Source organism: Thamnophis sirtalis, unplaced genomic scaffold, assembly GCF_051295495.1.
Source record: "Thamnophis sirtalis isolate CommonGarterSnake01/CBP01778 unplaced genomic scaffold, rThaSir2_p1.2 scaffold_13, whole genome shotgun sequence".
Taxonomy (NCBI): domain Eukaryota; kingdom Metazoa; phylum Chordata; class Lepidosauria; order Squamata; family Natricidae; genus Thamnophis; species Thamnophis sirtalis.
In genome coordinates this window covers 34,429,971-34,454,047 of record NW_028261393.1, presented here as the reverse complement: position 1 = coordinate 34,454,047, position 24,077 = coordinate 34,429,971, and the positions used below count along the sequence as shown (strand labels likewise).

The 24,077-nt window shown below is 39.1% G+C and overlaps 1 protein-coding gene across 1 annotated transcript; it reads right to left on the bottom strand.

Moving 5' to 3' along the window:
• Positions 1-325: 325 nt before the first annotated feature.
• On the bottom strand, positions 326-23,962 carry CHIC1 (cysteine rich hydrophobic domain 1). The gene is made up of 6 exons (XM_014074109.2): positions 23,763-23,962; positions 15,178-15,232; positions 11,307-11,462; positions 8,633-8,689; positions 7,950-8,009; positions 326-4,632 (listed from the first exon to the last, which is right to left on the bottom strand). Exons 1-6 carry the CDS (start codon positions 23,960-23,962, stop codon positions 4,582-4,584), a joined length of 579 nt encoding a protein of 192 aa, XP_013929584.1. The 3' UTR covers positions 326-4,581.
• Positions 23,963-24,077: the final 115 nt, after the last annotated feature.

Below are 24,077 nucleotides of genomic sequence, written 5' to 3'. Positions count from 1 at the left end.
GAAGGAAGAAGAGGAATTGTTTGCAGGTTTCAAACTGAACCAAAGCCACATTCTTGGGAGGTTACACCCACAACTTTAAAGGGAAGCGTGTGGCTAAAATATCAGTGCAATTGTTCCCTAGATACAGCTTGAAGCCCTTAAAAGTGCTGAGAAAGCAAACGTAGAGAAGTGTCCTTTTGTTTAAAAGTGAAATGCAAATGAGTATTTCCCATGTGGAAATGTATGTATGTATGTATGTATGTATGTATGTATGTATGTATGTATGTATGTATGTATGTACAGCTGTATAGGTAAAAAGCCATATCATGAAATTACACCCACAACAGTTATTTAAGCATTTATTTTTTTTACAAAATCTTCAAGGCATGAGGTCCTATTTAAAAAAGTGGCTATTACTTCATAAAGTGTAAGGAAACATAATTAAAATGTATACAGATTAAAAGGAAGCTTCATGGATTTACAAATTATGATTATAACAAAAACAAAAATTCACAAAACTTGCAAAGTATGAATGTATTATATAACATTGTTTGCTAAACTATTAAATATTTACATTGAATATCAAAACTTAAGATCTTATTGCTCAATGCTAGTATTTTCAGGCTAATGCAATTAATTAGCATGATACTAAAATACAATATTCACAGATAAGCATACAACTTGTGTATTTAATCAAGACAAGAAAATCGATAGCTAAATTTATTAGTGATAAATTTATTGAAAACTTTTCTGAGGTTTGGAATGAGACAGAATAAAGAATGCTTACAACGTAATACATTGGCATGAGGAATATTTCATTCATTTGGATTTTTGTAGAAGTGTGCAAGAATTACACTATTCTCATACTTATCTTTGTTTCTCAATTTTGCACAATAGGTAAAATTAATTACCAATCTACTCATCACACAAAACATGTGGAATGTTATACCCATAAACATTCTACATTAACAATCTTTGTATATAGGACGGAATAAATTAGAAGAAAGCATTAATGTAGTAACCCACTTCTCTGCAAACCATTTTTTGGGGGGAGGGGGAGAGCATTTATGCATATGATAATAAACCCTGTGACATTTTATAATGAACTCTAAATTTCCTAGGAATCAAAATATAAAGTCAAGACTCACTGCTTGGGGTTTTCCATTCTATCAAAGAAATACAATCTAAAAATGAATTCAATACTCTATGTTCTTTGCTTTGTTTGAACAATTCCAGACATTTTCTCCACCCCTCCCTCACTAGAAGCCTACAAAATAAAAAGAAGGGATTTCAAATAGCCTAACCGCTGTCTTGAGAGCATCATGGAAGAAAGAAGTAATTATAAGCTGGACTGCTGAGCTTCGTTAAAGAATTGGCACAAAGCCATGGGAGAAAATAAGGAGCTGTATTTCCAAATTTTCTACAAGCTCCCCAAATTCTGAATGCATTTTTCAAGACGGAATTACAGAATTCTTAAAATAAATTTGCCTCTTCAGGAATTGGGCTCAGATGTTATTTACCTTTAAGGCAACCACTGCTCTTATTTTACAGGTGTTTACGTTTATATAATCTACAGCCATGGTCAACACAGAAGACTGTCAGAACTTCATATACAGACCATTTGATATGACATCTCAAGAGCTACAGGAACAAACAGCAGCTTTTCGTCACTTCTTGCAGCTTAGGGCAAAGTGAAAGGATCTGTTTCCCATATTCCACTGCTAATGAATCCTGGGGCAGGCATGGGGAATTTACACTTCCTAAAAAAGCCCCCAATTAGTACTGTGAAGGCCTTTGAAGCTAGATTTTCCCAAAGCAGAGAGTTTGGGAAACAGTAAAAGTGTCACAACACGTTAACCATTTATGATCAACCAACAACACTGAGCCACATTTGCTGTATTAGACACATCTTATTTGGCACTTGCATACCTGAGAAAAGATGCAAGTATGGCCCCTTTAACAAACAAGACTGGGATTCTACAGAGTGTAAAAACGGGAAGTATTTTTACTACATAATTAATTCCACAAAGAAAAGAAAAGTTGAGCTGGAAGTCAGTCCCATTCATGCCAAGGAAGCTGCTTCCACCTAGTATGCTGGGAAGGATGGTCATGGTGGAGACAGATAATTCCTACATCTGGATTAGGAGGTATTAAGTGTTGCATTTAGACACTGATAAGATCGGAAAAGCCATAATGTTTCTTGGCACAATGTTTAAAAGAATAAGGACATAAAATCTCCAGGCAAACCTGGCTTGGAAGGCGCAAGGGGTTTTCAGAAAGTGCTGAAGATCTATCCAAGGAGACTTTGCTAGGAGGAGGGAAAGGGTGATCTGTGGGATAACACTCAAATGAAGCTGCTCTTGCCTCAGTAACAACCTAACTGGAGGAGGTATACTATACAACATAACTCAGTAACAACAACATAAGTAACACATGCTAGAGTAACTTTTTCAGCAAGGCAGGACTTTTAACACTGTTTGTGAAAGAACAGGCTCAACTTCACCATGCGTCATATTGTCTTAGGAAAGTTTGTGTTGCTCTTCAACTCTCTTACAAGTCTACAAGCCTTACAATCCAAGGTATGCAGCCAAAAAGGTCTATGGATGATTGTTTTTTTTCTTTAATTATTCTACAGTTCTCACAGAAGACATTTCCTCTGGAGCTTGGAGAAGAAAAGAACCATCCAGTTTGCAAACTGGCAAATGTGTTGAATTTATAACATGCTAATAAAGTCTTTGAGGCGATATTTCCATGGGTATTTTGTGATGCATGCACCCAGCAGAGGCTTCCCCATTTACCTAATTTGATGGGCAATTCTGTGCATGCATGATGTACAAAGTTACAGGAAAGATGCATGTATTGCAGCTGAATTAATGGGAAAGTGCTTATTCATAGTGGAGCTTTAATGCACAGATCTTGATACCCGTCAAACTAAACTTGCTTATTCCAGGGTTTGCAAACGCAAACAACTGAAATCACAAATATTCTCAATTCCCTAAGGTTTTAGCTACATAATTGTTAAAAAGCACCGACTGAAAGAACTACAGTATCTAAACCGAGAACATGAGTCAAGCAGATGTACAATATCTCAGATGAATTTTGTGGTTCTTGATTTCTAAAACTGTACCCTAACTAATTTACTTCTATAATCTCTTAATTATAACCAAACAGCAGGAAAGGCACCCAGATGAGAAGCTATTGGCACACAGCCTTAAAATGGGAGGATCTCAAAATACTGACCTTGAGAGCAGGTTTTAGTTTCCTGCTATTTCAGAAATACTTTCATGCAGATTTTGGTATAATACTTTACTTTGTGAAACTGCAGGGCTGGGTCCAATCTTACTAATGTTAAAAGGAACTGCAGCCTGACATATTTGAAAGAAATGTGATATTAAGAGCAGAGACATGGAAATGATCTAAACATCAGATAGACAGACCAGTGTTTCTCAATCTTGGCAACTTGAAGATGTGTGGACTTCCACACAAGTTGCCAGGGTTAGACAAACTGATAGACTAACATGAAAATGTAGGTCACCAAGTCATTAAAAAAATATCGCCTTCCATCAATTATAGGGGTCCCAATGTCAGATCCCCAGCTTCCTTTGAATTTCTGCCAGTTTCTGGCATAATTGCTTAGAAGCCAGTTGTGCTTAAGCCAGGGGCTCTTATGCGCTTTGGGGTCTTTGTGTTACATATAAATTCAAGGGATGGCATCTTTAATTTTTTTTTACTAGCAATTTCATGGAGCAAGAATTATAATGCATCTTTACATTTGCCTAACAAACCGCACCTGAGTCCAACTTTCAGTAGCATCTACAAAGCCCTCATGGCTTCACCGCGTGGCACATAAATGGCCAATACAATCCAAAAGATACGCACAACATCAATCGTAACAAATCTATGCAAAGCCATTGGCATTACATCACACTTCGTAAACCTTGGCATAATACCACACTTTATATTATACAATGAGCTAATATTTACACACCCAACCCTTCTCCTCTCCCCACCCCCTAGCAAAGAGAAAGGAAAATGAGCAACTTTGCAAATGAAAGACGATTGCATTGCTGTTGGTTGTTAATCTAGGGCGAAGCAGATCATCAATACAGATACGTAGGATATTAATTACTGTATGCTAACCTTGATCATTCCTATCAAGAATTCAAAGTGCCCGAAGATGCAATTTTTCCTCCCTTCTTGGTGCCTTCCAGATGTGTCAGACTACAACTTCCAGACGTCCCTGTCAGCACACCTGGAGAATACTGGTTACATAGATCCAGGGAGTGTGTTTGCCATATGGGGTTTTGGAAATGAATAAGGCAGCATGTCAGAACAAGACTACAAGCAGCACTGATATAAGATTATCTCCATAGTGACCATGTTCATCAAGTATATTATGCCTCGGGAGTGCACAAACAAACCTTTTTAGAAAGTGCAGTTTTTTTCTTTAACAAAAAAGTAACACAGCAATGAAGATATTCTACTGATGAACACTTTTTCAAAAACAATATCAGAGCAAAGTAGATAATCTTCTCTTCAATATCCCTTACAAGGCACTACAGGTAGGATGTGACAGATAACATTGAAAGGTAACACTGCTCCTCAGTCAGGTCGAAATATAGGGTATTTTGGTAAGTATTCTATGAGTATTACCTATAAAAAGGGAGAAACAAAAAAAACACATTAAGCAATTCGGCTCTTCTGTGAATGTCAGGAAATTTTAGAAGCTGGGGTGCTTGGCCAGAGGGGGGGAGTTGCTCTGTGCCATGTTGGGGTGCTCCTGTCTCAGTCTGGTTTACCCAGATTGATATTTCAGAAAATGATCTTTTTCCCTCCTACCAGCTGGAAATCTGGTAAATCAAGCGCTCTATAACCTTGGAACTTCTAACCACAGCAAAATGCTCTCCCCAAACATTGAAAATTCAAGATTATCATTCAGTAGAGATTATGTTAGAAAAAAGGGCCTTGGCTTCTCTTAACAGAGTTTGATGGGATAGTTTTCAGTTGCAAGAAGAGATTGGCTTCTGGAGAGTTGTTTGGTTTCCATGTGTTTACTTTCCCCTAGGTGGCACCAACAACTCAGATTTAAATCTTGGGATAGATACCTCCTGGTTCAAGTTAGCAGCTCAGCTACTTAATACTATTTAATGAGGAATAACAAAGCCTGCCTATCATCAAAAGATCAAACCACCCACAAAAGGCAAGATTAAACTTGTTTGACAATCTGCTGAAGTTTTGTGCAAGTCCACATTGGACTTGCTATTGATAGGAGTCCGGTGAGTAATATGTAGCTCCGATTCACTGGAACCAATTCCACTGGAGGAATTTTCTGACATTAATGGAATAGCTTGCCTCCCGGAGTTGTGGATGCTCCATCTCTGGAGGTTTTCAGGAAAAGATTGGCAACTATTTGTCTGGGATGGAATAAAGATTCCTGCCTTGGGTAGGGAGGTTGGGCTAGAAGACCTCCGAGTCCCTTCTGGCCCTGTGATTCTATGTTCTAATTCAATTCAAAGTTACTTAGCATTTTTTAACATAAAAAGCAGCAAGCAATTTGATACAGAAGACATTTGAGCACATTTTCATAAAAGTAAAGTGGGGAAAATCTTGATCCATCGAATTACAATCCCAAAAGTGCTATAGTACTTTTTCAACATGTTTTGATTACAAGTCACTACTGAAATCCACAAATCTAAAAAGAAGTGATAGCTCCTTCAATACCCTTCAAGGCCATGGAGATATTCATGTCCCTATATTCCAGAATACTTCGGGAACAGCAAACAAGCAAGAGGAGCAGTGGTGAAATCTAATTTTATTTCCCACTGGTTCTGGGGGCGTGGCTTGGGGGTATCATGTGACTGGGTGGGGGTGGCCAACTTTTTTCACTTTTTAAAGCATTATTCCCCTGCCAGTTTGGGCGAATCAGCAGGGAAAAAATAATTTAAAAAGTGGGGGGGGGGGAAGCTTCTGACGGTTGTGCAGCTCAGCTGTGAGTCGTGTGATCATTGGGAGCTCCTTTTTTCACTTTTTAAAGCATTCTTTCCCAGCTGATTCACCCAAACTGGCAGGGAAAAAAATGCTTTAAAAAGTGGGGAAAAAAGCTTCAGACAATCTGCACGATCCTTGGAAGCTTTTTTTTTTTTTACTACTGGTTCGCAGAACCAAGTACAACATCCCTACTGGTTCGGCCTAACCTGGTGGATTTCAGCCCTGAAGAGGAGACTCAGTTCAACCAAAAGACATTTATGCTTTAAAAATGGAAAACAGACTGTTGTGTTTATAAGCTTAAACCCGGCACAAGACGCGCTCTGAGACAAGGCTGTGATCTGGCCTATAAAGGTTCAAATCAAGTACTATAGAAAAGTACTTATTTTAACCGAAATAAATAATGCTAGTTATTTTAGGGATATTTATTCTGAAAAAAACATTTTGTATTTTAATAAACTAAGATAAGAAAGGACAATGAGCAACATAGTGCAGACAGATTCGAAAGAAAATCAGCTGGCGTTTTGACATTATTCAGAATGAGTACAGATTTCCTTCTGCATGTGTCAATCAAACACAGATAGCCGCCATGTAAACCAAACAGTGTGTGGCAGACAGAAGGCCGCTTGTATAAAGGCACTTAAAATTTATGTTGGAAATATGAATTTTGTTATATTGGTCGACCTGTAAAAAAGCTACTTATTCAAAAGACTTAACATAATTGAGACCAGAGCTCTTTCTTTTAGGATGGATGGACAGAAGTGGGGAAAAAGTCATGGAACTTTGTTTTTGTAATGATAATGGTCATGAAATTATTGTATGCTCAAAGATGGAAAGTTTTGGCACTATCCACAATGGAGGAATGATTGGGGAAGATGATGAAACTTGCTATGATGGCTACAGTGACTTATTTGATTGTTTTAAAAAAGATAATACTTAAGTTTATTGCTGATTGGAAACACCTTATGGATTTTCTGTATATAACAGGAAAAATGAATAAGGTTTCTATATTATACAAAGAAGAGAGATATGACCATAAGCAAGAGGTAAATTTAAGATTTTAGCTATAACTGCTACAAAGAAGAAAGTTATTTCTTGATATCTTTTTTCTATTTTTGTATTACTTTTGTCCCCATACCTTTAGCTTTTTCTTTGATTTCTTTCTTTTTCTTAAATAATTTACCGGTAATTAGTTTTTAATCTTCCCTCCTTAAAATATTTAATAAAAATATTAAAAGGGAAGGGGAGCGGGAGAAGAAAGACATCTTTTCTTACTGTACTTAAACTGCTACAACATGAGTCCTGTAAATAGAAGCAAATGAGTAGAACACAGCTAAAACCTGGAAAGATAATACTAACTTGGCTAGCAGCTAGCTTTGATTCTATAAGTTGGTGTATCTGTTGATTCCATTTTCAGATGAATAACTGCGCTATGCTAGGCATATCTATATATCTATATCTATATCTCTATATCTCTATATATATTCACATACATATTCCTAGAAAGAATTATGTCTCGTCACTAAAGACAGGAATGAATTAATCAGAAGGGAAAGCGATACTTTGAAACTGATACAAGTAGTCCTTGATTTATGACAATTAAGCTCTAAATTTTCGTTGCTAAGTGAGAAATTTGTTAAGTGAATTTTGCCCCATTTAATGACCTTTCTTGCCATAGTGAATCCCTGAAGTTGTTAAATTTCTAACATGGCTGTTAAGTGAATCTGGCTTTCCCTTTGACTTGCTTGTCAGAAAGCCACAAAAGGTGATCACATGACCCCAGAACACTATACAACGGTCATAAATGTGAGTCAGTTTCCAAGCGTCTTAATTTTGATCATGTGACCTTGGGGATGTTGCAACGGTCATAAGTTCAAAAAACGGACATAAGTCATTTTTTCAGTGCTATTGTAACTTCAAACGGTCACTAAATGAACTGTTGTAAGTTGAGGACTACCTATACCGATAACTTCAACAATACTTACATATTCCATCATATTGCTAGTTTCGCATTTCCGTTTACTCAACTTCCAATGCAAGCCAAGCTTAAAGAAGAAAAAGATACCACATTATCTTAACAAACAACACTCTTTAGAGTAACAAGGCTCTGTATCCCTTTGACTTATTTATTGAAATTCTCCTATATATGCTGCCCAGCACAAGATTATGTAATACATTTCAGCCTCTAAATCAGTCTGCCTTGAGAGTGTGGAGTGTGATTCCTCTCAGGAAAAGCATGATGGAATTCTCATAATGCATATCTGAAAGACATTAATTAGCAAAACAAAAAAAACAAACAAAACCCCAACAACCCACTGTCTATGTATAGATTTTTCTCAGTACTGAATTCAACACAGCCACATTAGAAACTTCAGTCAGTCACCTAGGACAGCTCACCTCCCTAAGAGATAGGTATGAGCAAGCAACTGGTTTCAATCCTTTATAATTAAGACATCTGGCAAATGAATGAATCGAAACAGCAGAAACATTTTCTATTTCTTTTAGTTGACGAGATGGCCACAAACGTACACCCCAGATGGGAGTTCCGGGATTATGAATTACTAATCAAAAGAGCTATGATTTTCAAGTCCATACAGAATATTCTCTGATTGATTAAGTGAAATATATTATTTCCCACCATAAATAATGCAACTGTTCCTTTTATTACCTTATGATATAATCTGTTATTTTCCCATTCTAACAACTTCTGAATAGATCTTCTTGTCTAGGAAAAAAAAACAAGATTGCATTAGTTTTTTTAGTACTGTCACTGACCAGAATTATACACAATTTTATAAAAGGGATACTACAATGGTTGTAAGTGTGAAAAATGGTCATAAGTCACTTTTTTCAGTGCTGTTGTAACTTCAAACAGTCACTAAATGAAATGTTGTAACAGCTTGGCAACTGGCTCATTACGGTTGCAATGTCCCAGAGTCGTGCAATCCAATGTTCCCTCTAATTTTTTTTCAGTGTGAGCAGAAAAGTATAGTGTTTGAGTGGCACATTTTCATGCCTGAGCACCTGAATTTTTTTCACAGATGTTACCTAAGACAACAATGAAATCAGTATTATTTGAAACTCAAAGTTATGTTTAGGTTTAGGTTTAGTTTTATTTATATGCCGCCCTATTCCCAGCGGGACTCAGGGCGGCGCACAAACCCAAGGAGGGGAAGGGAAACACAAAAACTACAAATATAAGCATTTAAAAATAACCAACAGCCACACAAATCGAGAGGGGAAGGGAACTCATCAACCCCAGGCCTGCCGACACAGCCAGGTTTTTACGGCTTTTCGGAAGGCCTGGAGAGAGGTGAGGGTCCGAATCTCCTCAAAGCCGCAGCGCCGGGCAGCAAATCCGGCGGTGCTGTTATTCAAGGTATCCGCTTAATTAAGTGTTATATAATATCAGTATCACTTAACAACGCTCCTGCTTAGCAACCAAAATGTTGGCTCAGGAACTCTGGCATTGAAGTGCGCAAGTCTTAAAGCTGCCAGGTTACAAGATCCTTGCACCTCTAACTCCTTAGAAAAAAAAAAACCCAGAGGTGTTCAAACTTGACAGCTTTAAGACTTGTGTGCTCTACTGTCTTTTGCTCCACTTTTTCATTCTCTATTTTTAGTTGTTGCTCTAAGCTTAAAGTAGAACCCAAAGAAGAAGCAATTGTGATTTCACATTGATGCAGTTCCCGTGTTAGTTGGGTAACCTCAAGCCTCATTCCTTCCAATTCTCTGCTATGACTTTGCTCTTTGTGGGATAGCTCTTCCTTCAGCTGGGCAAATTTGCAAGTCAACATTTTTTTTTTGTAATAAATCATGGAGCATATTAATACCAATCTCTCTGTAACATAATTTCCTCCTGTTACCTTCTAAGGAATCCCATACTGTAGCAGTGTTTCAGAAATCCATTGCCTTATGTTACAGTTAAAACAGTCCTGTCTGAAGTTGGAGTATTAATCAGGAATCCTTGTATTCAACCAAATAACATCTAATTGATGATTTCCTGTATTTTCTTTGAAACCAGCCAACAACAATGTACAAATATGATCAAGTAAGGCTGCTTTTAGAAAATAGTTTGAATTGCTAAAGATCTGCAGGTTAGGGTACAAATTCCACAAAACAAGAACCACCTCCTAAAACCATTCATAACAAACATCAGCATCTCTTACAAAGTTGGAATGATGGGTCTAATCATCAAGTAGAAACCTGTCAACCCTAAAAGTCCCAATATAGATCAGCTTTTATTGAGCCAATTCTCTTAAAAATAAGTCAGGATTTTATAATTCAGCACTTTTGACAATAGGTTCACAGCCTCCCTTTATAGACTCGTGTACATATGCTGTGCCAAAATCTTAGCTCTGCTGGACATTTGCCAGTTCCAAACAAAAAATAATCCTTCCCTCCCAACCTACCCCTTGTTGACAAATTCTAGCCCTCACTGTTCGTATTGGACATGGCCTGAACTGAACCAAGGATCAATGAAATACAACATTGCTTGAACTGAATGAAAAAGTATGTTCCCCAAATTTTCCAGTTTCAAGAAAGAGAAAATTGACTTATTTTCTTCCAGACATTGCCACCCCCACATCTTGGTTAAAATACAGCAAGGCTGTATCTTTGTGTTATCCTCCCTTCCCCCACCCTCTCCCCCCTCCCCCTTGCACAGGACTCCAGAATGTTGCCTGAGGAGTAGGGTTGCAGCAGGGAGATTCCTCCTCTGGCTGCTCCAACCCCCCCCCCCCCCAACCAACTTTAAATGGACAACTTCAGTTCAATTTACATGAAACAGTCACTTTAGTCACCTCCTCCGCCGTGCTTTTGAGGAGCCATCGGGGCTTTTTTTCCTGCTCCCGCCCCTCCACCGCCTTCCTACTGGCTCCCGTAGCCTCAAGGCTCCTCAAAGCCGCAGCGCCGGGCATCAAATCCGGCAGTGCTGTTAGAGGAGGAGGCAGCAGCAGTTAGTCCGGTGGTGGCGGGGGCTTTGGGGCTTCACAATTACCGTCAGTCGCCCCGTGCTCATCAAAACAAGTCCAGGGCCAGTTGGTCAGCGCCTGCAAAGGACCTCCTCCCCAGTTTCCGGAGCCTGTGGCAGTAGAAATCACTGCGCAGGAGTTGAAAAGTCCTGTGCGGTGTTTTCTTGCCATGTGCGCGGCCGCGCAGCCGCGCACCTTAGAGGGAACAGTGGTGCAATCCCCCTTTGCGACTTTCTGAATAGGATAAATATCTTGATCTCTATGACCCCCTTCCCCATTGACACACACACACACACCCCACACCCCAAAAACGATCTTTGCCTGGGCAACTAATAAGCCCCTTAGAAGAGAGTGAAGAGCTGCACTTACTCTCTTATTAAGACAGACGGCGGGCCAGAGGCTGCATCCAAGCGTGCAGCAGCAGCACAAACAGCCACAGAGGAGCCATTTTACAGTGATGGGCAGATTCTTCCTTAAGCACGCATTCACGTGGCTGAGACTGGCCTTGAATTCTTCAGGGGCAACCTGCAAAAAAAATAAAAGGACCAGTGGTGACTCCACATTGGGAACTAAAACCTGTTCTATATCTAAATATATACAGGTATCTCATGATTTGATGTCTATGGAGATTCTCAGTCATTCAGGTCCTGGTTGTCCCAAAGGTGCTTTTTCAAGAGGCAACTGGGCTTTCTGTTTTTTCTTTGAAGACGTTTCGCTTCTCATGCAAGAAGCTTCTTCAGATGAGAAGTGAAATGTCTTCAAAGAAAAACCAGAAAGCCCAGTTGCTGCTTGAAAAAGCATCTTTGGAATATCTCATGACTTTTTTTAATCATTAAGACTACAATGTGTATTAATTTTAATCAATCTAATTTTTTTAAGCTTGGTTATTTTTTCGTCTTTGTCACCTGCCTACACAAATGGCCTGTTTTGTTGAAATTGAATCTAATCTTTAATGAACAAAAAATGAACAATATTAGGAATGCATCTACATATGTTGTTGAAAGCTTGTAACTGAAATAGAATCTCCATGAATTCTTACCTGAATGGAAATAATAGGATAATAAAAAGAAAAAAAGAGAATACTTTTGATATCCTTTTGGTGATACTGTGTTAATTCATTTTTCACTATTCTGCTCTATGTTTTACTACACATCCTTTCAATAGAAATGAAAGACTGTAAGAGTACAGCTATTAAAATTATATTGCAATCAACTCATCACATTTTTGCAAACCACATGAACATGCCATAACCTTTAGCAGATTGTTGGAGTTTATGTCATAATAAATTGGTTACGCTTTGAGGCATTTTTACATTGTTTTTAATGAGGAAGTTTAATTCTTCATTTATTTGATGGGTTTCAGTTTTTCTAGACAGCCCCTCTAGATTAGATGGCAGATGATAAACAGACTACACACATTCAGCCACAATCCCTGGTCACCCCATCCACTTCCAACTGGAGCACACACACACACACACAAAAAGTAGAATGTTGGGAATATTTGTAGCTCAGGTTGCACTTTGGAAGGAGGCTTTTCTCCAAGCCTGCTGTTTAGCTCCTGGACATTTTACTACCAAACTAGGTAACATCTTCAGTGGGGTTTGGGGTGAAGTGTCTTGTTCATTGAAATAGGTTCTGGATGGTGGGTTGGTCTTCAACCAGTCACAAGACCTACTGACCGCCCAGGACCTATATAAACAAACAAGACACTTCACCCCAAAAACCTCTGCTGAAGATGTTACCTAGTTTGGTAACAAAACATCCGGGAGCCAAGCAGTAAGCTTGGAGAACAGAACCCTGCCAAAAGTAAAATGGCCGGAACTACTTAAAAATTCCTCTCTATTTAAACTGTTTTCAAAGTGAAAAGAACAAGCAACAAATCACTGAGAGAAGTCCTAACATGCTTTTATTTCAGGAAAGTTTTTCTTGCACCTGAAACCTAGAATTATCCAGACCCACTGGGCCATTTCTTTGAATTCTGCTTCATGCTACAGCATGTCAGAATGCAGCCATGGGGAGGCCACGTGACGGTCTATCCATATTAACAGCCATTTTGTGTACACTCTGCACAAATGTTTTATGTTGAAAGAATTTCAGAAACGACAAAGGCTGCATTCCAAATTAGCAAAGGAAACTACAGCCATTTGGACATGCAAAAAAAATGCCATGGTTTTTGTTGTTGTTGTTGTTTGGGAGTCTTTTTAAGCATCCTGTGATGCCATAAATAAAACACTATTATTCTTAAAAAACCCAAGCCAACCAGGTAAGGCCCCCGAGTCCGAGGAGAGCTCTAAGAAATCCATCTGCCCAAAGAGAACAGCAGGCTTGCACTCTAAAGAAGAGCTCCTTTTTGTCAACCAGCCATAAAAGGGACGGAGGGCGGATGGAAGGGTCATCATGTTTTACAACAGCAGGCAAGAGAGGAAGTGATCACCCGAAAGCCAGCAGGCCTGCTCTGCTTTCTTTGACCATGGTGATCACAGCCCTATCCATCACACCTTCTGCTGAATCATAATACCAAAGGAAGGTTTTATGACTTACCCTTCCCTGCATTGCTCTCTAAAGTATGTATTGTTTCAAGATCAGAGCAGGAAGCTGGACTTTCCCCCTTAAGGATGACTAAACAGCACCAGGTGACAAAACTATGGAAGTCCCATTTAACACCATATTGAAAGCTTAACATTTTAATCAATAAGAGACACCACCACCCCCCAAAAAAAGTTGAGTTGTGTGAACAGGCAACTCTAAACTAGGTAGTCAGTGCTGAAAGCTTACAGTGCTATTAAATAATTAAATGAACAGAAAATGCTCAGGGAAATTTGGAATGTGAGAATTCCCTGAAACTGAAGATTGAAATGAGCTAGTAACTAGGAATTCTTCTCTCGTTTTCAGCATTTTATTTTTCAGAGTCTATGAAATGCTTCACTTGAAAAAAGCCACGTATTACTTTCCAAGAAAGAGTATGTCTTAAATTTCTGTTCACATCTTAGACTTATTACCACCACCTACAGTAATAGAAAAATAATAACCAGCATTCCAAAATGCAGAGACCAAAGCATGTTTATACTGTGATTTGGGCTTCCACTTGAGAACAATGGACTTAATTCAGTTGGATTCTTATTTGAGAGAGGGAAACACTTTCAGATACAAAGACCTTAGGCTGCTTATCCCAGAGCTGAGTCTCTGAATTTAGGGCTAAAATCAGTTGTTTTCTTACCTGAAATGGGTTCTTTAAACAATGCTCTCTGATGCTCAGCCTAGCTGCCACCACTGAACTATTTTTAATGTTGCATCAAAATGCCTGACCGGGAAGAGCGGTTGCCAAGCAGAACAGATGCTACTAAGAGAATACACAAATGCACAAACTTTGCTATCTTGGACCTAGTTTTTACAAGATTAAAAATAGAAAGAAATCTCACTCTACCCTCAGTCAGTTTATGCCACATTCCAATTTCTAGGTAGCTTTTGCCAGAGTTTGGAGACGAAGTGTTGATTTCTGCATAATGGAGATGTTTTAAAGAGTACAGGTAGTCCTCGACTTACAACAGTTTGTTTAGTGACTGTTCGAAGTTACAATGGCCCTGAAAAAAGTGATTTACAACTGTTTCTCTTACTTATAATCATTGCAGCAACCCCATGGACATATGTTCAAAATTCAGACACTTGACAACTAGCTCATATTTATGACCTTTGCAGTGTCCCAGGATCATGTAGTCACCTTTTGCTATATTTTGACAAGCCAAGTCAATGGGAAGCCAGATTCATTTAACAAACTTGTTACCAATTTAACAACTGCAGTGATTCACTTACCAACTGTGGCTAGAAAGGTTGTAAAATGGGGCAAACTCACTTAACCAATGCCTCGCATAGCAACAGAAAGTTTGGGCTTAATTGTGGTCGTAAGTCGAGGACTGTCTGTTTAATATGGGGGAATCTTTATATAGTCTTTGGGGATGATGTCACTGCCCACAAATAGCACAGAGCAGGTCAATCGATGCTTCACTCGGCATAAGGTAGCACTCCCATAAAATACATTCCAGCCAACATTTCTAAAATACCCTTTCAAGACAAATTCAATCAATCTGGCAGAGTACCTCCCATCTTGGTTGCCACATCAAATGAACACAACCTAGCCACCTCTATTAGTGATGCTGTCATAGACAATAGCTATGAGTCTACACTGCCAATGAAGTGATCTGATAGCCAAAGTCAGGTTTAGGGTCAAGGCAATTCCAACTTACCTTCCCTGTCAGAACAGAGGGAAATTCTGTGTCAAATCTGTTGCTCAAGCCAAACCTTGAAAAAACAAAGAACAAAAAGTATTTCCACCGAACCTATAAAATGTTTACAACTTTTGTTATACCTATTCTGCATTAGAAATTATAATTTTCTATGGCTTTATACTTCATTCAAATATTTTTTTATATAGCAAGGAGTAATCAAAGCAAGAAACATGTACGTCTCTTGTTATTAGCAAGTTGTTTTAAAAATTACCAAGATAAATATAAATGGGTGTTCTCCTTCTTAATGTCTATCTAAATAAATTCCTTCAAATTAATCAGATCTTGATAGATCTTTGAAGGAATTCAAATAAAGTTTGTAAATTATGACATAAACTATTAATCAAGAACATTTTAACACACACTTTATCTTCTGACTTTTCTTCTACAAGTTAGTAAGAATGATGAAGGTTGAATCCTTCCAAGAAAGGATCCCAAAGCAGTATCATCTTGACTTTGCAAGCTGTGAACTAAGGTTAAAGAACCATATACAGTACTGTGCAAAAGTTGTAGGCAGGTGTGAAAAAATGCTGTAAACAAAGAATGCTTTCAGAAATATAAATAATGATTGTTTATTTTTGTCTATTTTCAAAATGCAAAGTGAGCGAAGAAAAGAAAAATCTAAATCAAATCAATATTTGGTGTCACCCCCCTTTGCCTTCAAAACAGCAGCAATTCTTCTAGGTACACTTGCACAGTTTTTGAAGGAACTCGGCTGGTAGGTTGTTCCAAACATCTTGGAGAACCAACCACAGATCTTCTGTGGATGTAGGCTTTCTCACATCCTTCTGTCTCTTCATGTAATCCCAGACACACTCGATGATGTTGAGATCAGGGCTCTGTGGGGGCCATGCCATCATTTCCAGTACTTCTTGTTTTTCTTGATGCTGAAGATAGTTCTTAATGACTTTGGCTGTATGTTTGGGATCGCTATCCTGCTGCAGAATAAATGTGGGGCCAATCATACGCCTCCCTGATGGTATTGCATTATGGATAAGTATCTGCTTGTATTTCTCAGCATTGAGAACACCATTAATCCTGACCAAATCTCCAACTCCATTTGTAGAAATGCAGCCCCAACGTTCAAGGAACTTCCACCATGCTTCACTGTTGCCTGAAGACATTCATTATTGTACCGCTCTCCAGCCCTTCGACAAACAAACTGCCTTCTGCTACAGCCAAATATTTCACATTTTGACTCATCAGTCCAGAGCACCTGCTGCCATTTTTCTGCACCCCAGTTCCTATGTTTTCGTGCATAGTCGCTTGGCATTGTTCCCACGTCGGAGGTATGGCTTTTTGGCTGCAACTCTTCCATGAAGACCACTTCTGGCCAGACTTCTCCAGACAATAATGGATATACCTGGGTCCCATTGGTTTCTGCCAGTTCTGAGCTGATGGCACTGCTGGACATCTTCCGATTTTGAAGGGTAATAAACTTGATGTGTCTTTCATCTGCTGCACTAAGTTTCCTTGGCCAACCACGACTGTATCTACGATCCTCAACATTGCCCATTTCTTTGTGCTTCTTCCAAAGAGCTTGAACAGCACATCTTGAAACCCCAGTCTGCTTTGAAATCTTTGTCTGGGAGAGACCTTGTTGATGCAGTATAACTACCTTGTGTCTTGTTGCTATGCTCAATCTTGCTATGACATGAAACTGTTTTTCACAACCTCACCTTGGTAGCAGTTTGGCTGTTCCTCACCCAGTTTTAAGCCTCCTACACAGCTGTTTCTGTTCATGACTGGGTTTCAACCTACGTGCGACATTGATGATCATTAGCACCTGTTTGGTATAATTGGTTGATCATACATCTGACTATAATCCTGCAAAATCCATGACTTTGTGCAAGTGTACCTATGAGAATTGATGCTGGTTTGAAGGCAAAGGGTGGTCACACCAAATATTGATTTGATCTAGATTTTCCTTTTGTTCGCTCACTTTGCATTTTGACAATTGACAAAAATAAACAATCATTATTTATATGTCTGAAAGCATTGTTTACAGCATTTTTTCACGCCTGCCTAAAACTTTTGCACAGTACTGTGGATGACACATATTATATACCAACAGGTTCATTTTTCACTTAGAGAAAAGACTGAAAGACCTGCGGTAGATATTTTGAGGTACACACATTACGCAAAACGTAATCTCCACAGCTTAATACTTTGCAAGGGATATAAAATAATATACAAACCTAAAGTCACAATATAAATGTATCTTGGCTTCACAATGAAAAGAGACTAAGCAATACAGTAATTTGCAGCACTGTCTATTAACCCTGGGAGGACCTCAGAAGCAGGATGATGAGTGTCGTGTATGGTAGCATTATAAAATACAAAACGTAGGAGGACATGCTTTACTGATTCAACCTCCTGAAGCTGCAAAGACAAAGTCATATACAAATATGAGCTACAAACATTCTCCTTTATTGGTACAAAGTCATCTACAATACGGATTTTTTTTCTAAAGTTTCCAATCAGAAGGAAATAGGTCAAAGTATTGCCCCTTGCCAACATGAAGGACCTTCTATAATTGGAAATGGATAAATAACCTATTTGCTTCAGAAAACGTTTGCCACTAATATTAGAAAAACCTGAAACTGATGACATATTTAATAAGTAGTTCATGCCCTTTATTCCTTATTATGGCATTATGTATCCTTAGAACTAGCTATAACAGGTAGTCCTCAACCTATGGCCCCAATTGAGCTCAACATTTCTGTTGCTAAATAAGACAGTTGTTTTGCCCTATTTTAAACCTTTTTTTGCCATAGTTGTTAAGTGAATCACTGCAATTGTTAAGTAAATCATGTGGTCATAAAGTGAATCTGGTTGTCCCCATTGACTTTGCTTGTCAGAAACTGGTTGGGAAGGTTACAAATGTTGATCTCATGACCCTTAGGACAAGGCAAGTATCATAAACGCATGCCAGTTGTGCCAAGTGCCTCAAATTGAAGTGTTGCTTCAGCAATTAATAACTTAGCATAATTTATTGTCTATACAGTACTAATTTATTTGGCAATGAAATTGCAACTTTCTCAATCCCAAATCCATATTTTTAAAAGAAAAATTAGTAGTTGATTGTACAATCTTAAATGACTTGAGGCTTGTTTTCACTCAGTCTATCATCCCAAGTTTTCTGATGATACAAACTAACATAGCAATAGCAATTGGACAAATATACCACTTCACAGTGCTTTACAGCACTCTCTAAGCAGTTTTACAGAGTCAGCATATTGCCTCCAACAATCTGGGTCCTCATTTTACCAACTTCATTTTACCGACCAAGGCTGAATCAACTTTGAGCCAGTCAGGATTGAACTCCTGGCAGTGGGCAGAATTAGCCTGCAATGCTGCATTCTAACCACTGTGCCACCTAAAATTTTAAAATATATAATAAATGGAAATCATCATTGACTCAACTTCCAAAAAAAGATCTTACTACATCTGGGGGTCTCCTCATTGAAGGTAAGAGTCCACACAGAACACATGTAATCCAAGGCCACAGAGAATGCCTGCTGAAGGGCCCACCAATTGGGAGGTATGACCGACCCCATCCCAAAACAGGCCTTCTCCATTGGGGTTACCCACATCTAGAAAAGCTCCTGGAAGCAGAGGTAGCTCCCATCTCCTGACCACCTGGACTTGAGTGTTCTTGACTTCCAGTGCCAGAAATATTATATTAGTTGTAATTTTGGAAGTATGTATGTATATACTCTCTGCTACTAGGTATTATTGTAGTTTATTGTTCATTGCACCAGGTGTGATTGTTGTTTTGTACCCCAGGGTGTGTTATCTTAATTGAAACAGGTAATAAGTTCATAAATAAATAAACAATAAGAGCTAATGACCATGTTAGACTCTATTAAGGATTGAGCTGAAGATAGAGCTTTGAAATAAAAAATAATCACGCTCTTTATACCTGGAGAAACAGGCAATGCCAAAAAGTAAGAGCAGAACTTGAAAACCAGGGTTAACTGATTCGGTGCTGAATGGAAATGACTATCATTCTCCATCTGGATCATATACAACTAGAAGGTAACAACCAACTAAACAAACAAGTAGAAGATTCCAGGGTTTCAAGCAAAAGAAAAATTCAAATTCTATTTCAACATAATTTTTGGAAAGGTACAGCTAAAAAAATTAAGTCAGTTTGGTCTAGTGGTTAAGGCACCAGGCTAGAAATCATGAGTGAGTTCTACTCCCACCTTAGGCATGAAAGCCAGCTGGGTGATAGATAGATAGATAGATAGATAGATAGATAGATAGATAGATAGATAGATAGATAGATAGATAGATAGATAGATAGATAGATATCTCAGCCCAATTCATCTCAGGGGGTTCTTGTGCAGAAAATGGAGGAAGGAGTATTAGATATGCTTGCCACTTTGAGTTTATTTATTTATTTATTAAATTTATAGGCCGCCCAATCCCGGAGGACTCCGGGCGGCTTACAAAGAAAGAAGAAAAAGAAAAGCAAAATAAAAGAATAGTTTAAAATTCACAACACACATACATTCTAATCGGGGCTGGACCTTGACAATAAGGTCAACAGCCCCAGGCCTGCCGGAACAGCCAGGTTTTAACAGCTTTCCTGAAGTTGTTTATAATAATAATAAAGGCAGGATGTAAAGCATTTGTACAGTTATGCAGCCACCTTGATACCAACTTTTCATATGCCAATAAAAAAAATCCTCTCAATTTGCTTCCAAAAAACCGTTAAAAATCCTGCATTTTAATCCAATACCTTAGCAGCACACATTGAACAATTTACCTAACTTGCAATATCCTACTGCAATGGACATTTTATGGGATTTTACCCCACCTTCAGCCATCATGTTTATAAAACATGCTGGCTAGGAATCAATACATCCGGAGTCCAGAACAGGAATTTAAAAGAGAGAAGAGGGTATTCTCAAAAATTATATTTGAGATTCTTACCATAAGAGAGATAAGCATAAACATCAAGATCATCTAAGAATTAGAAGACATTTTGCTTTGTTGCTTTCTTAACTCATGCCAGAGTTAACAATATGTAAAAATTCCAATGAGACTCACAGTACAGAGATTGAAACAATGTGGGATTGTCTTTCTCCCCATTCTATTTTGCTTAACAACAGAACTGAAGGAAAGTTGTTCAAAACATTATTTTTAACAGAGCCTTTCTTTAGCAAACTAGTCTTTCCTATCTAGCTGCACAATTCATTGTTTATCTACATTATTTCCTGCTAAAGATGAAATTATATTGTTAATTGTATGCTAGAGTCTATTACACAACTGTTAGAATCTGCTCATATGATGCTAAGGATTACATTAGCTAACCAAATTCACTTGGCGAATTATTTGAAAAAAAAAAAAGAGACTATAAAGTTATTAGAAATGTAGATGAGCCCCAAAACGCTAAAGGTATGCTTTCTGGTCTGGTTCTACCACAAAACCGCGGACGACAAAATCGCGGTCGACGAAAGCGCGTGTGACGTCATCACAGCGCGACGGAAAAGATCGAAAAATGTAAAAATAAAGCGAAAACCTTACCCTAACCCCCCCAAACCTAACCCTAAACCTAACCCTAACCCTTAACCTAACCCTAAACCTAACCCTAAACCTAACCCTTAACGTAACGAAAAACCTAACGCTAACGCTTAACCTAACGCTAAACGTAACGGTAACGCTCTAACCCTAACCCTAACCCTTAACCTAACCCTTAACCTAACCCTAACCCTTACCTTTATGTGAATTGGCTTGCTGTAATTTAATTTTTATTTCAATTTTTTGATCTTTTTCGTCGCGTTGTGATGACGTCACATACGCGATTTCGTTGACCGCGGTTTTGTGGAACGCGGTTTTGACGGGTCACGTTCTGGTTTAATTTATACCCTTCCAGGAGGAGGGTCGTGAAAGAGAAAACTTTCCTCAATATATCTTTGACATACAGATTTTTTTTAGTTGAGTTTTATTAATACATAAGCAATTTAAATATGGTTCAAGTATTTTGTTCATATCTATATCACATTATTACCCTTTTTATTATTAGCTTATCACAAAGTTGTTTTATGCAATATAAAGAGATAAATAAAGTTACATGCTTTGTAATTAGGCTTTTCATCACTGTCTCAAGCTGTGATCCAGAACTGGTTTGAGGGGAGATGAATCTACAGACTCCAAACAGTCTGGACAAACACCAAGGATTGGTGACACTAGAAATACTGGCAAGGAATCCACAGCAGTATAAATGTGGTGTTTCAATCTAGTGGGGGACACAGAGTGATCTATTCAGAGGGCTCAAGAACTAACAGTATAATATAATATGGGGGAAACACTGAGAAAAATGAGGAAATTACAGATAAAATATAGAATATATTGTACCCCACAGAAGGAGAGGTAAGAAATGGAAATCATAAATTCAGAGGCAAGGAATTCTGGGTAAGTTTTTTTAAAGTATACAGAAAGTTTACTCTCTCTATATAAATAATTTTTAAAAAGAGGGGTCAATGGCCAGTGAAGAACTATCAGATCAAGATACTACTTCCTTTCATCTCTTAAGGTAAATGCAATTTAAGAACAAAAATTAAAATACTTAATGAAGATATACAAAGCAAATAAGAGAAAGCAAATGTCTCTTTAATAGAATGGGATGAAATATCAAAGCATCCTATTGAATACATATAATAAGCAAACAGACTATTCCAATCACTGTATTCCCAATTATTTCCAACGGATAATGAAATAAATATAAAATGACAATTAATGATGCCTAGGGAGTTTAAAATTTAAACAAAGCTCTTAACATTTAATAAAAAAGAATGTTTTTAAATTATGAGAAAAATGTAAATGCCTATAACAAAAGGACAGGTCTCTTACATTATATTAAGTTATTTGCTTGTTGCTTTACAGCAAGCAGGGCAAGATATAAAAATAGACATTGTAACAAACAATTGCATTTAACACACATTCTATGATTACACTTGAATAGTAAATGGGTTTCCTCTCATAATTAAAAGTGAACATAAACAATCAGAGAGCTACCAATGTTTTTCAAATGGCCACTTTCTATCATATCCAACATTCACAGTTTGGATAGCGTTCACAACTTTTGAATTGTAACTCTGCTAAGTATCACCCAAGCCTTTGCAATATCACACTCTCCTTTATTCATTTATTTGTATTGCACCTTTATTTTTTTTACAAATAATTCAAGGCAGCAAACATATCCAACATATCTTCCTGCTCCTATGTTCCTCCAGCCCCTTTTATAGATATCCTCATCTGGTTCTGGTTTTATTTTTGTTCAATACAGACAATATTATAATGTGCCTTCTTTGTCTGCAGTGCAGCATCAACCTCAAGCCCAAATGTTTGAGACAAGGGGGTGGCACAGCTCTGCAAATACTGGAGAAGAGTTTGGGGTTGCCTGTCTGCTGGCCCCATGCCCCCCCCCCCGGGCTTTCCTGATGGGAGCAACGGCAGTGTCTTTCCCCATCCTATCACAGAAACCCCAAAGGGTGAGTGCCCTTAGTGAGAGAAGGAGATACCCTAAGGCAGGCTCTGCACAGGGTCTCTGCTGGGTTCTTCCCATAGTTGCTTCAGAAAGCAAGTACAGGTAGTCCTCAACTTATGAACACAATTGAGGCCAAAATTTCTGTTGCTAATTGAGACATTTGTCAACTGAATTGTGCCCCATTTTACCTGTCTTGTCACAGTTCTTAAGTTAATCACTGCGCTTGTTCAGTTAGTCACACAGTTGTTAAGTGAATCTGGCTTCCCCATTGCTTGTCAGGTCACAAAAAGGGACCATATAACCCAGGACACTGCAACCGTCCTAAATATGAATCAGTTGCCAAGCATCTAAATTTTGATCATGTGATGGTGAGGATGCTGCCAGTCATGTGAAAAAAGGTCATAAGTCCCCTTTTTAGTGATGTTGCAACTTTGGTCACTAAATGAACTATTGTGAGTCGAGGGCTACCTGTAGTTGTATTGCATGTTATGGTTAGAGGTGACTCTGAATTTTATTATTATTTTTAGAATGGCTTTCTGCATGCTTTTATATTGGCTATGCTTATCCTGCTCTTCTTTGGTCTCTTTATATTTTAATATTCTGAAATCGTCCAGAGAGTCAGCAATGTATGAGATAGGCGGCTGCATCCATTTGAAGAATAAATAAATAAATAAAAATAAAAATTAAATAAATAAAAAGCTGCTCATGGCCTGTCAGGCTGACTCCCTCCCCGAGGGTCCCCGGAAGACCCAAAGAGCAGCCGGTCAGTGAAAGAAAGGCGCTCTGCACACGCTCAGGAACCTGGGATTTCCGCAGCTCATCTCGGCCCTAAAGAAAAGGGGAGTGTCTGCCCCTCCCTGGGAGACGTCTCTGAGGGTCCCGGCGCTCTGCACATGCCCAAGGGACCCTCCCCTCCCACAAAACGGCCGCCCCGCGCCCTCTGCACGCGCTCAAAGGCACGCCTCCCTCCCCCGCCTGCAGGCCCCGCGGCCCCCGCCCGCCCGCCCGCCCGCCCGCCGCCTTCGCCCCCTCCGCGGGTCCTTACACAGTGATCTGCCCGGCGCCCCTCACAGCCACGGGTTCGGGCACGTCCCGGGGCCGCGGCAGCTCCTGACTCCTCACCACAGTCCGGGAGGCCTCCGTTAGCTCCTCTTGGTCCGCCGCCTCCGCCTCCGCCGCCTCCTCTTCCTCCTCCAGTTCGTAGATGGTGTCGAAGTCCGCCATGTTGGGGAGCAGGACGCTCATCACCCCCCCCTCGCGCCGCGCGCGGTATTGCGCAAGCGCGGCAGCGCGCTCGTGCGCGAGCCCAATGGATGAAGGAGCGCGCTCCCTTGGTGCGCAGGCGCTGTGGCCTCTCTCT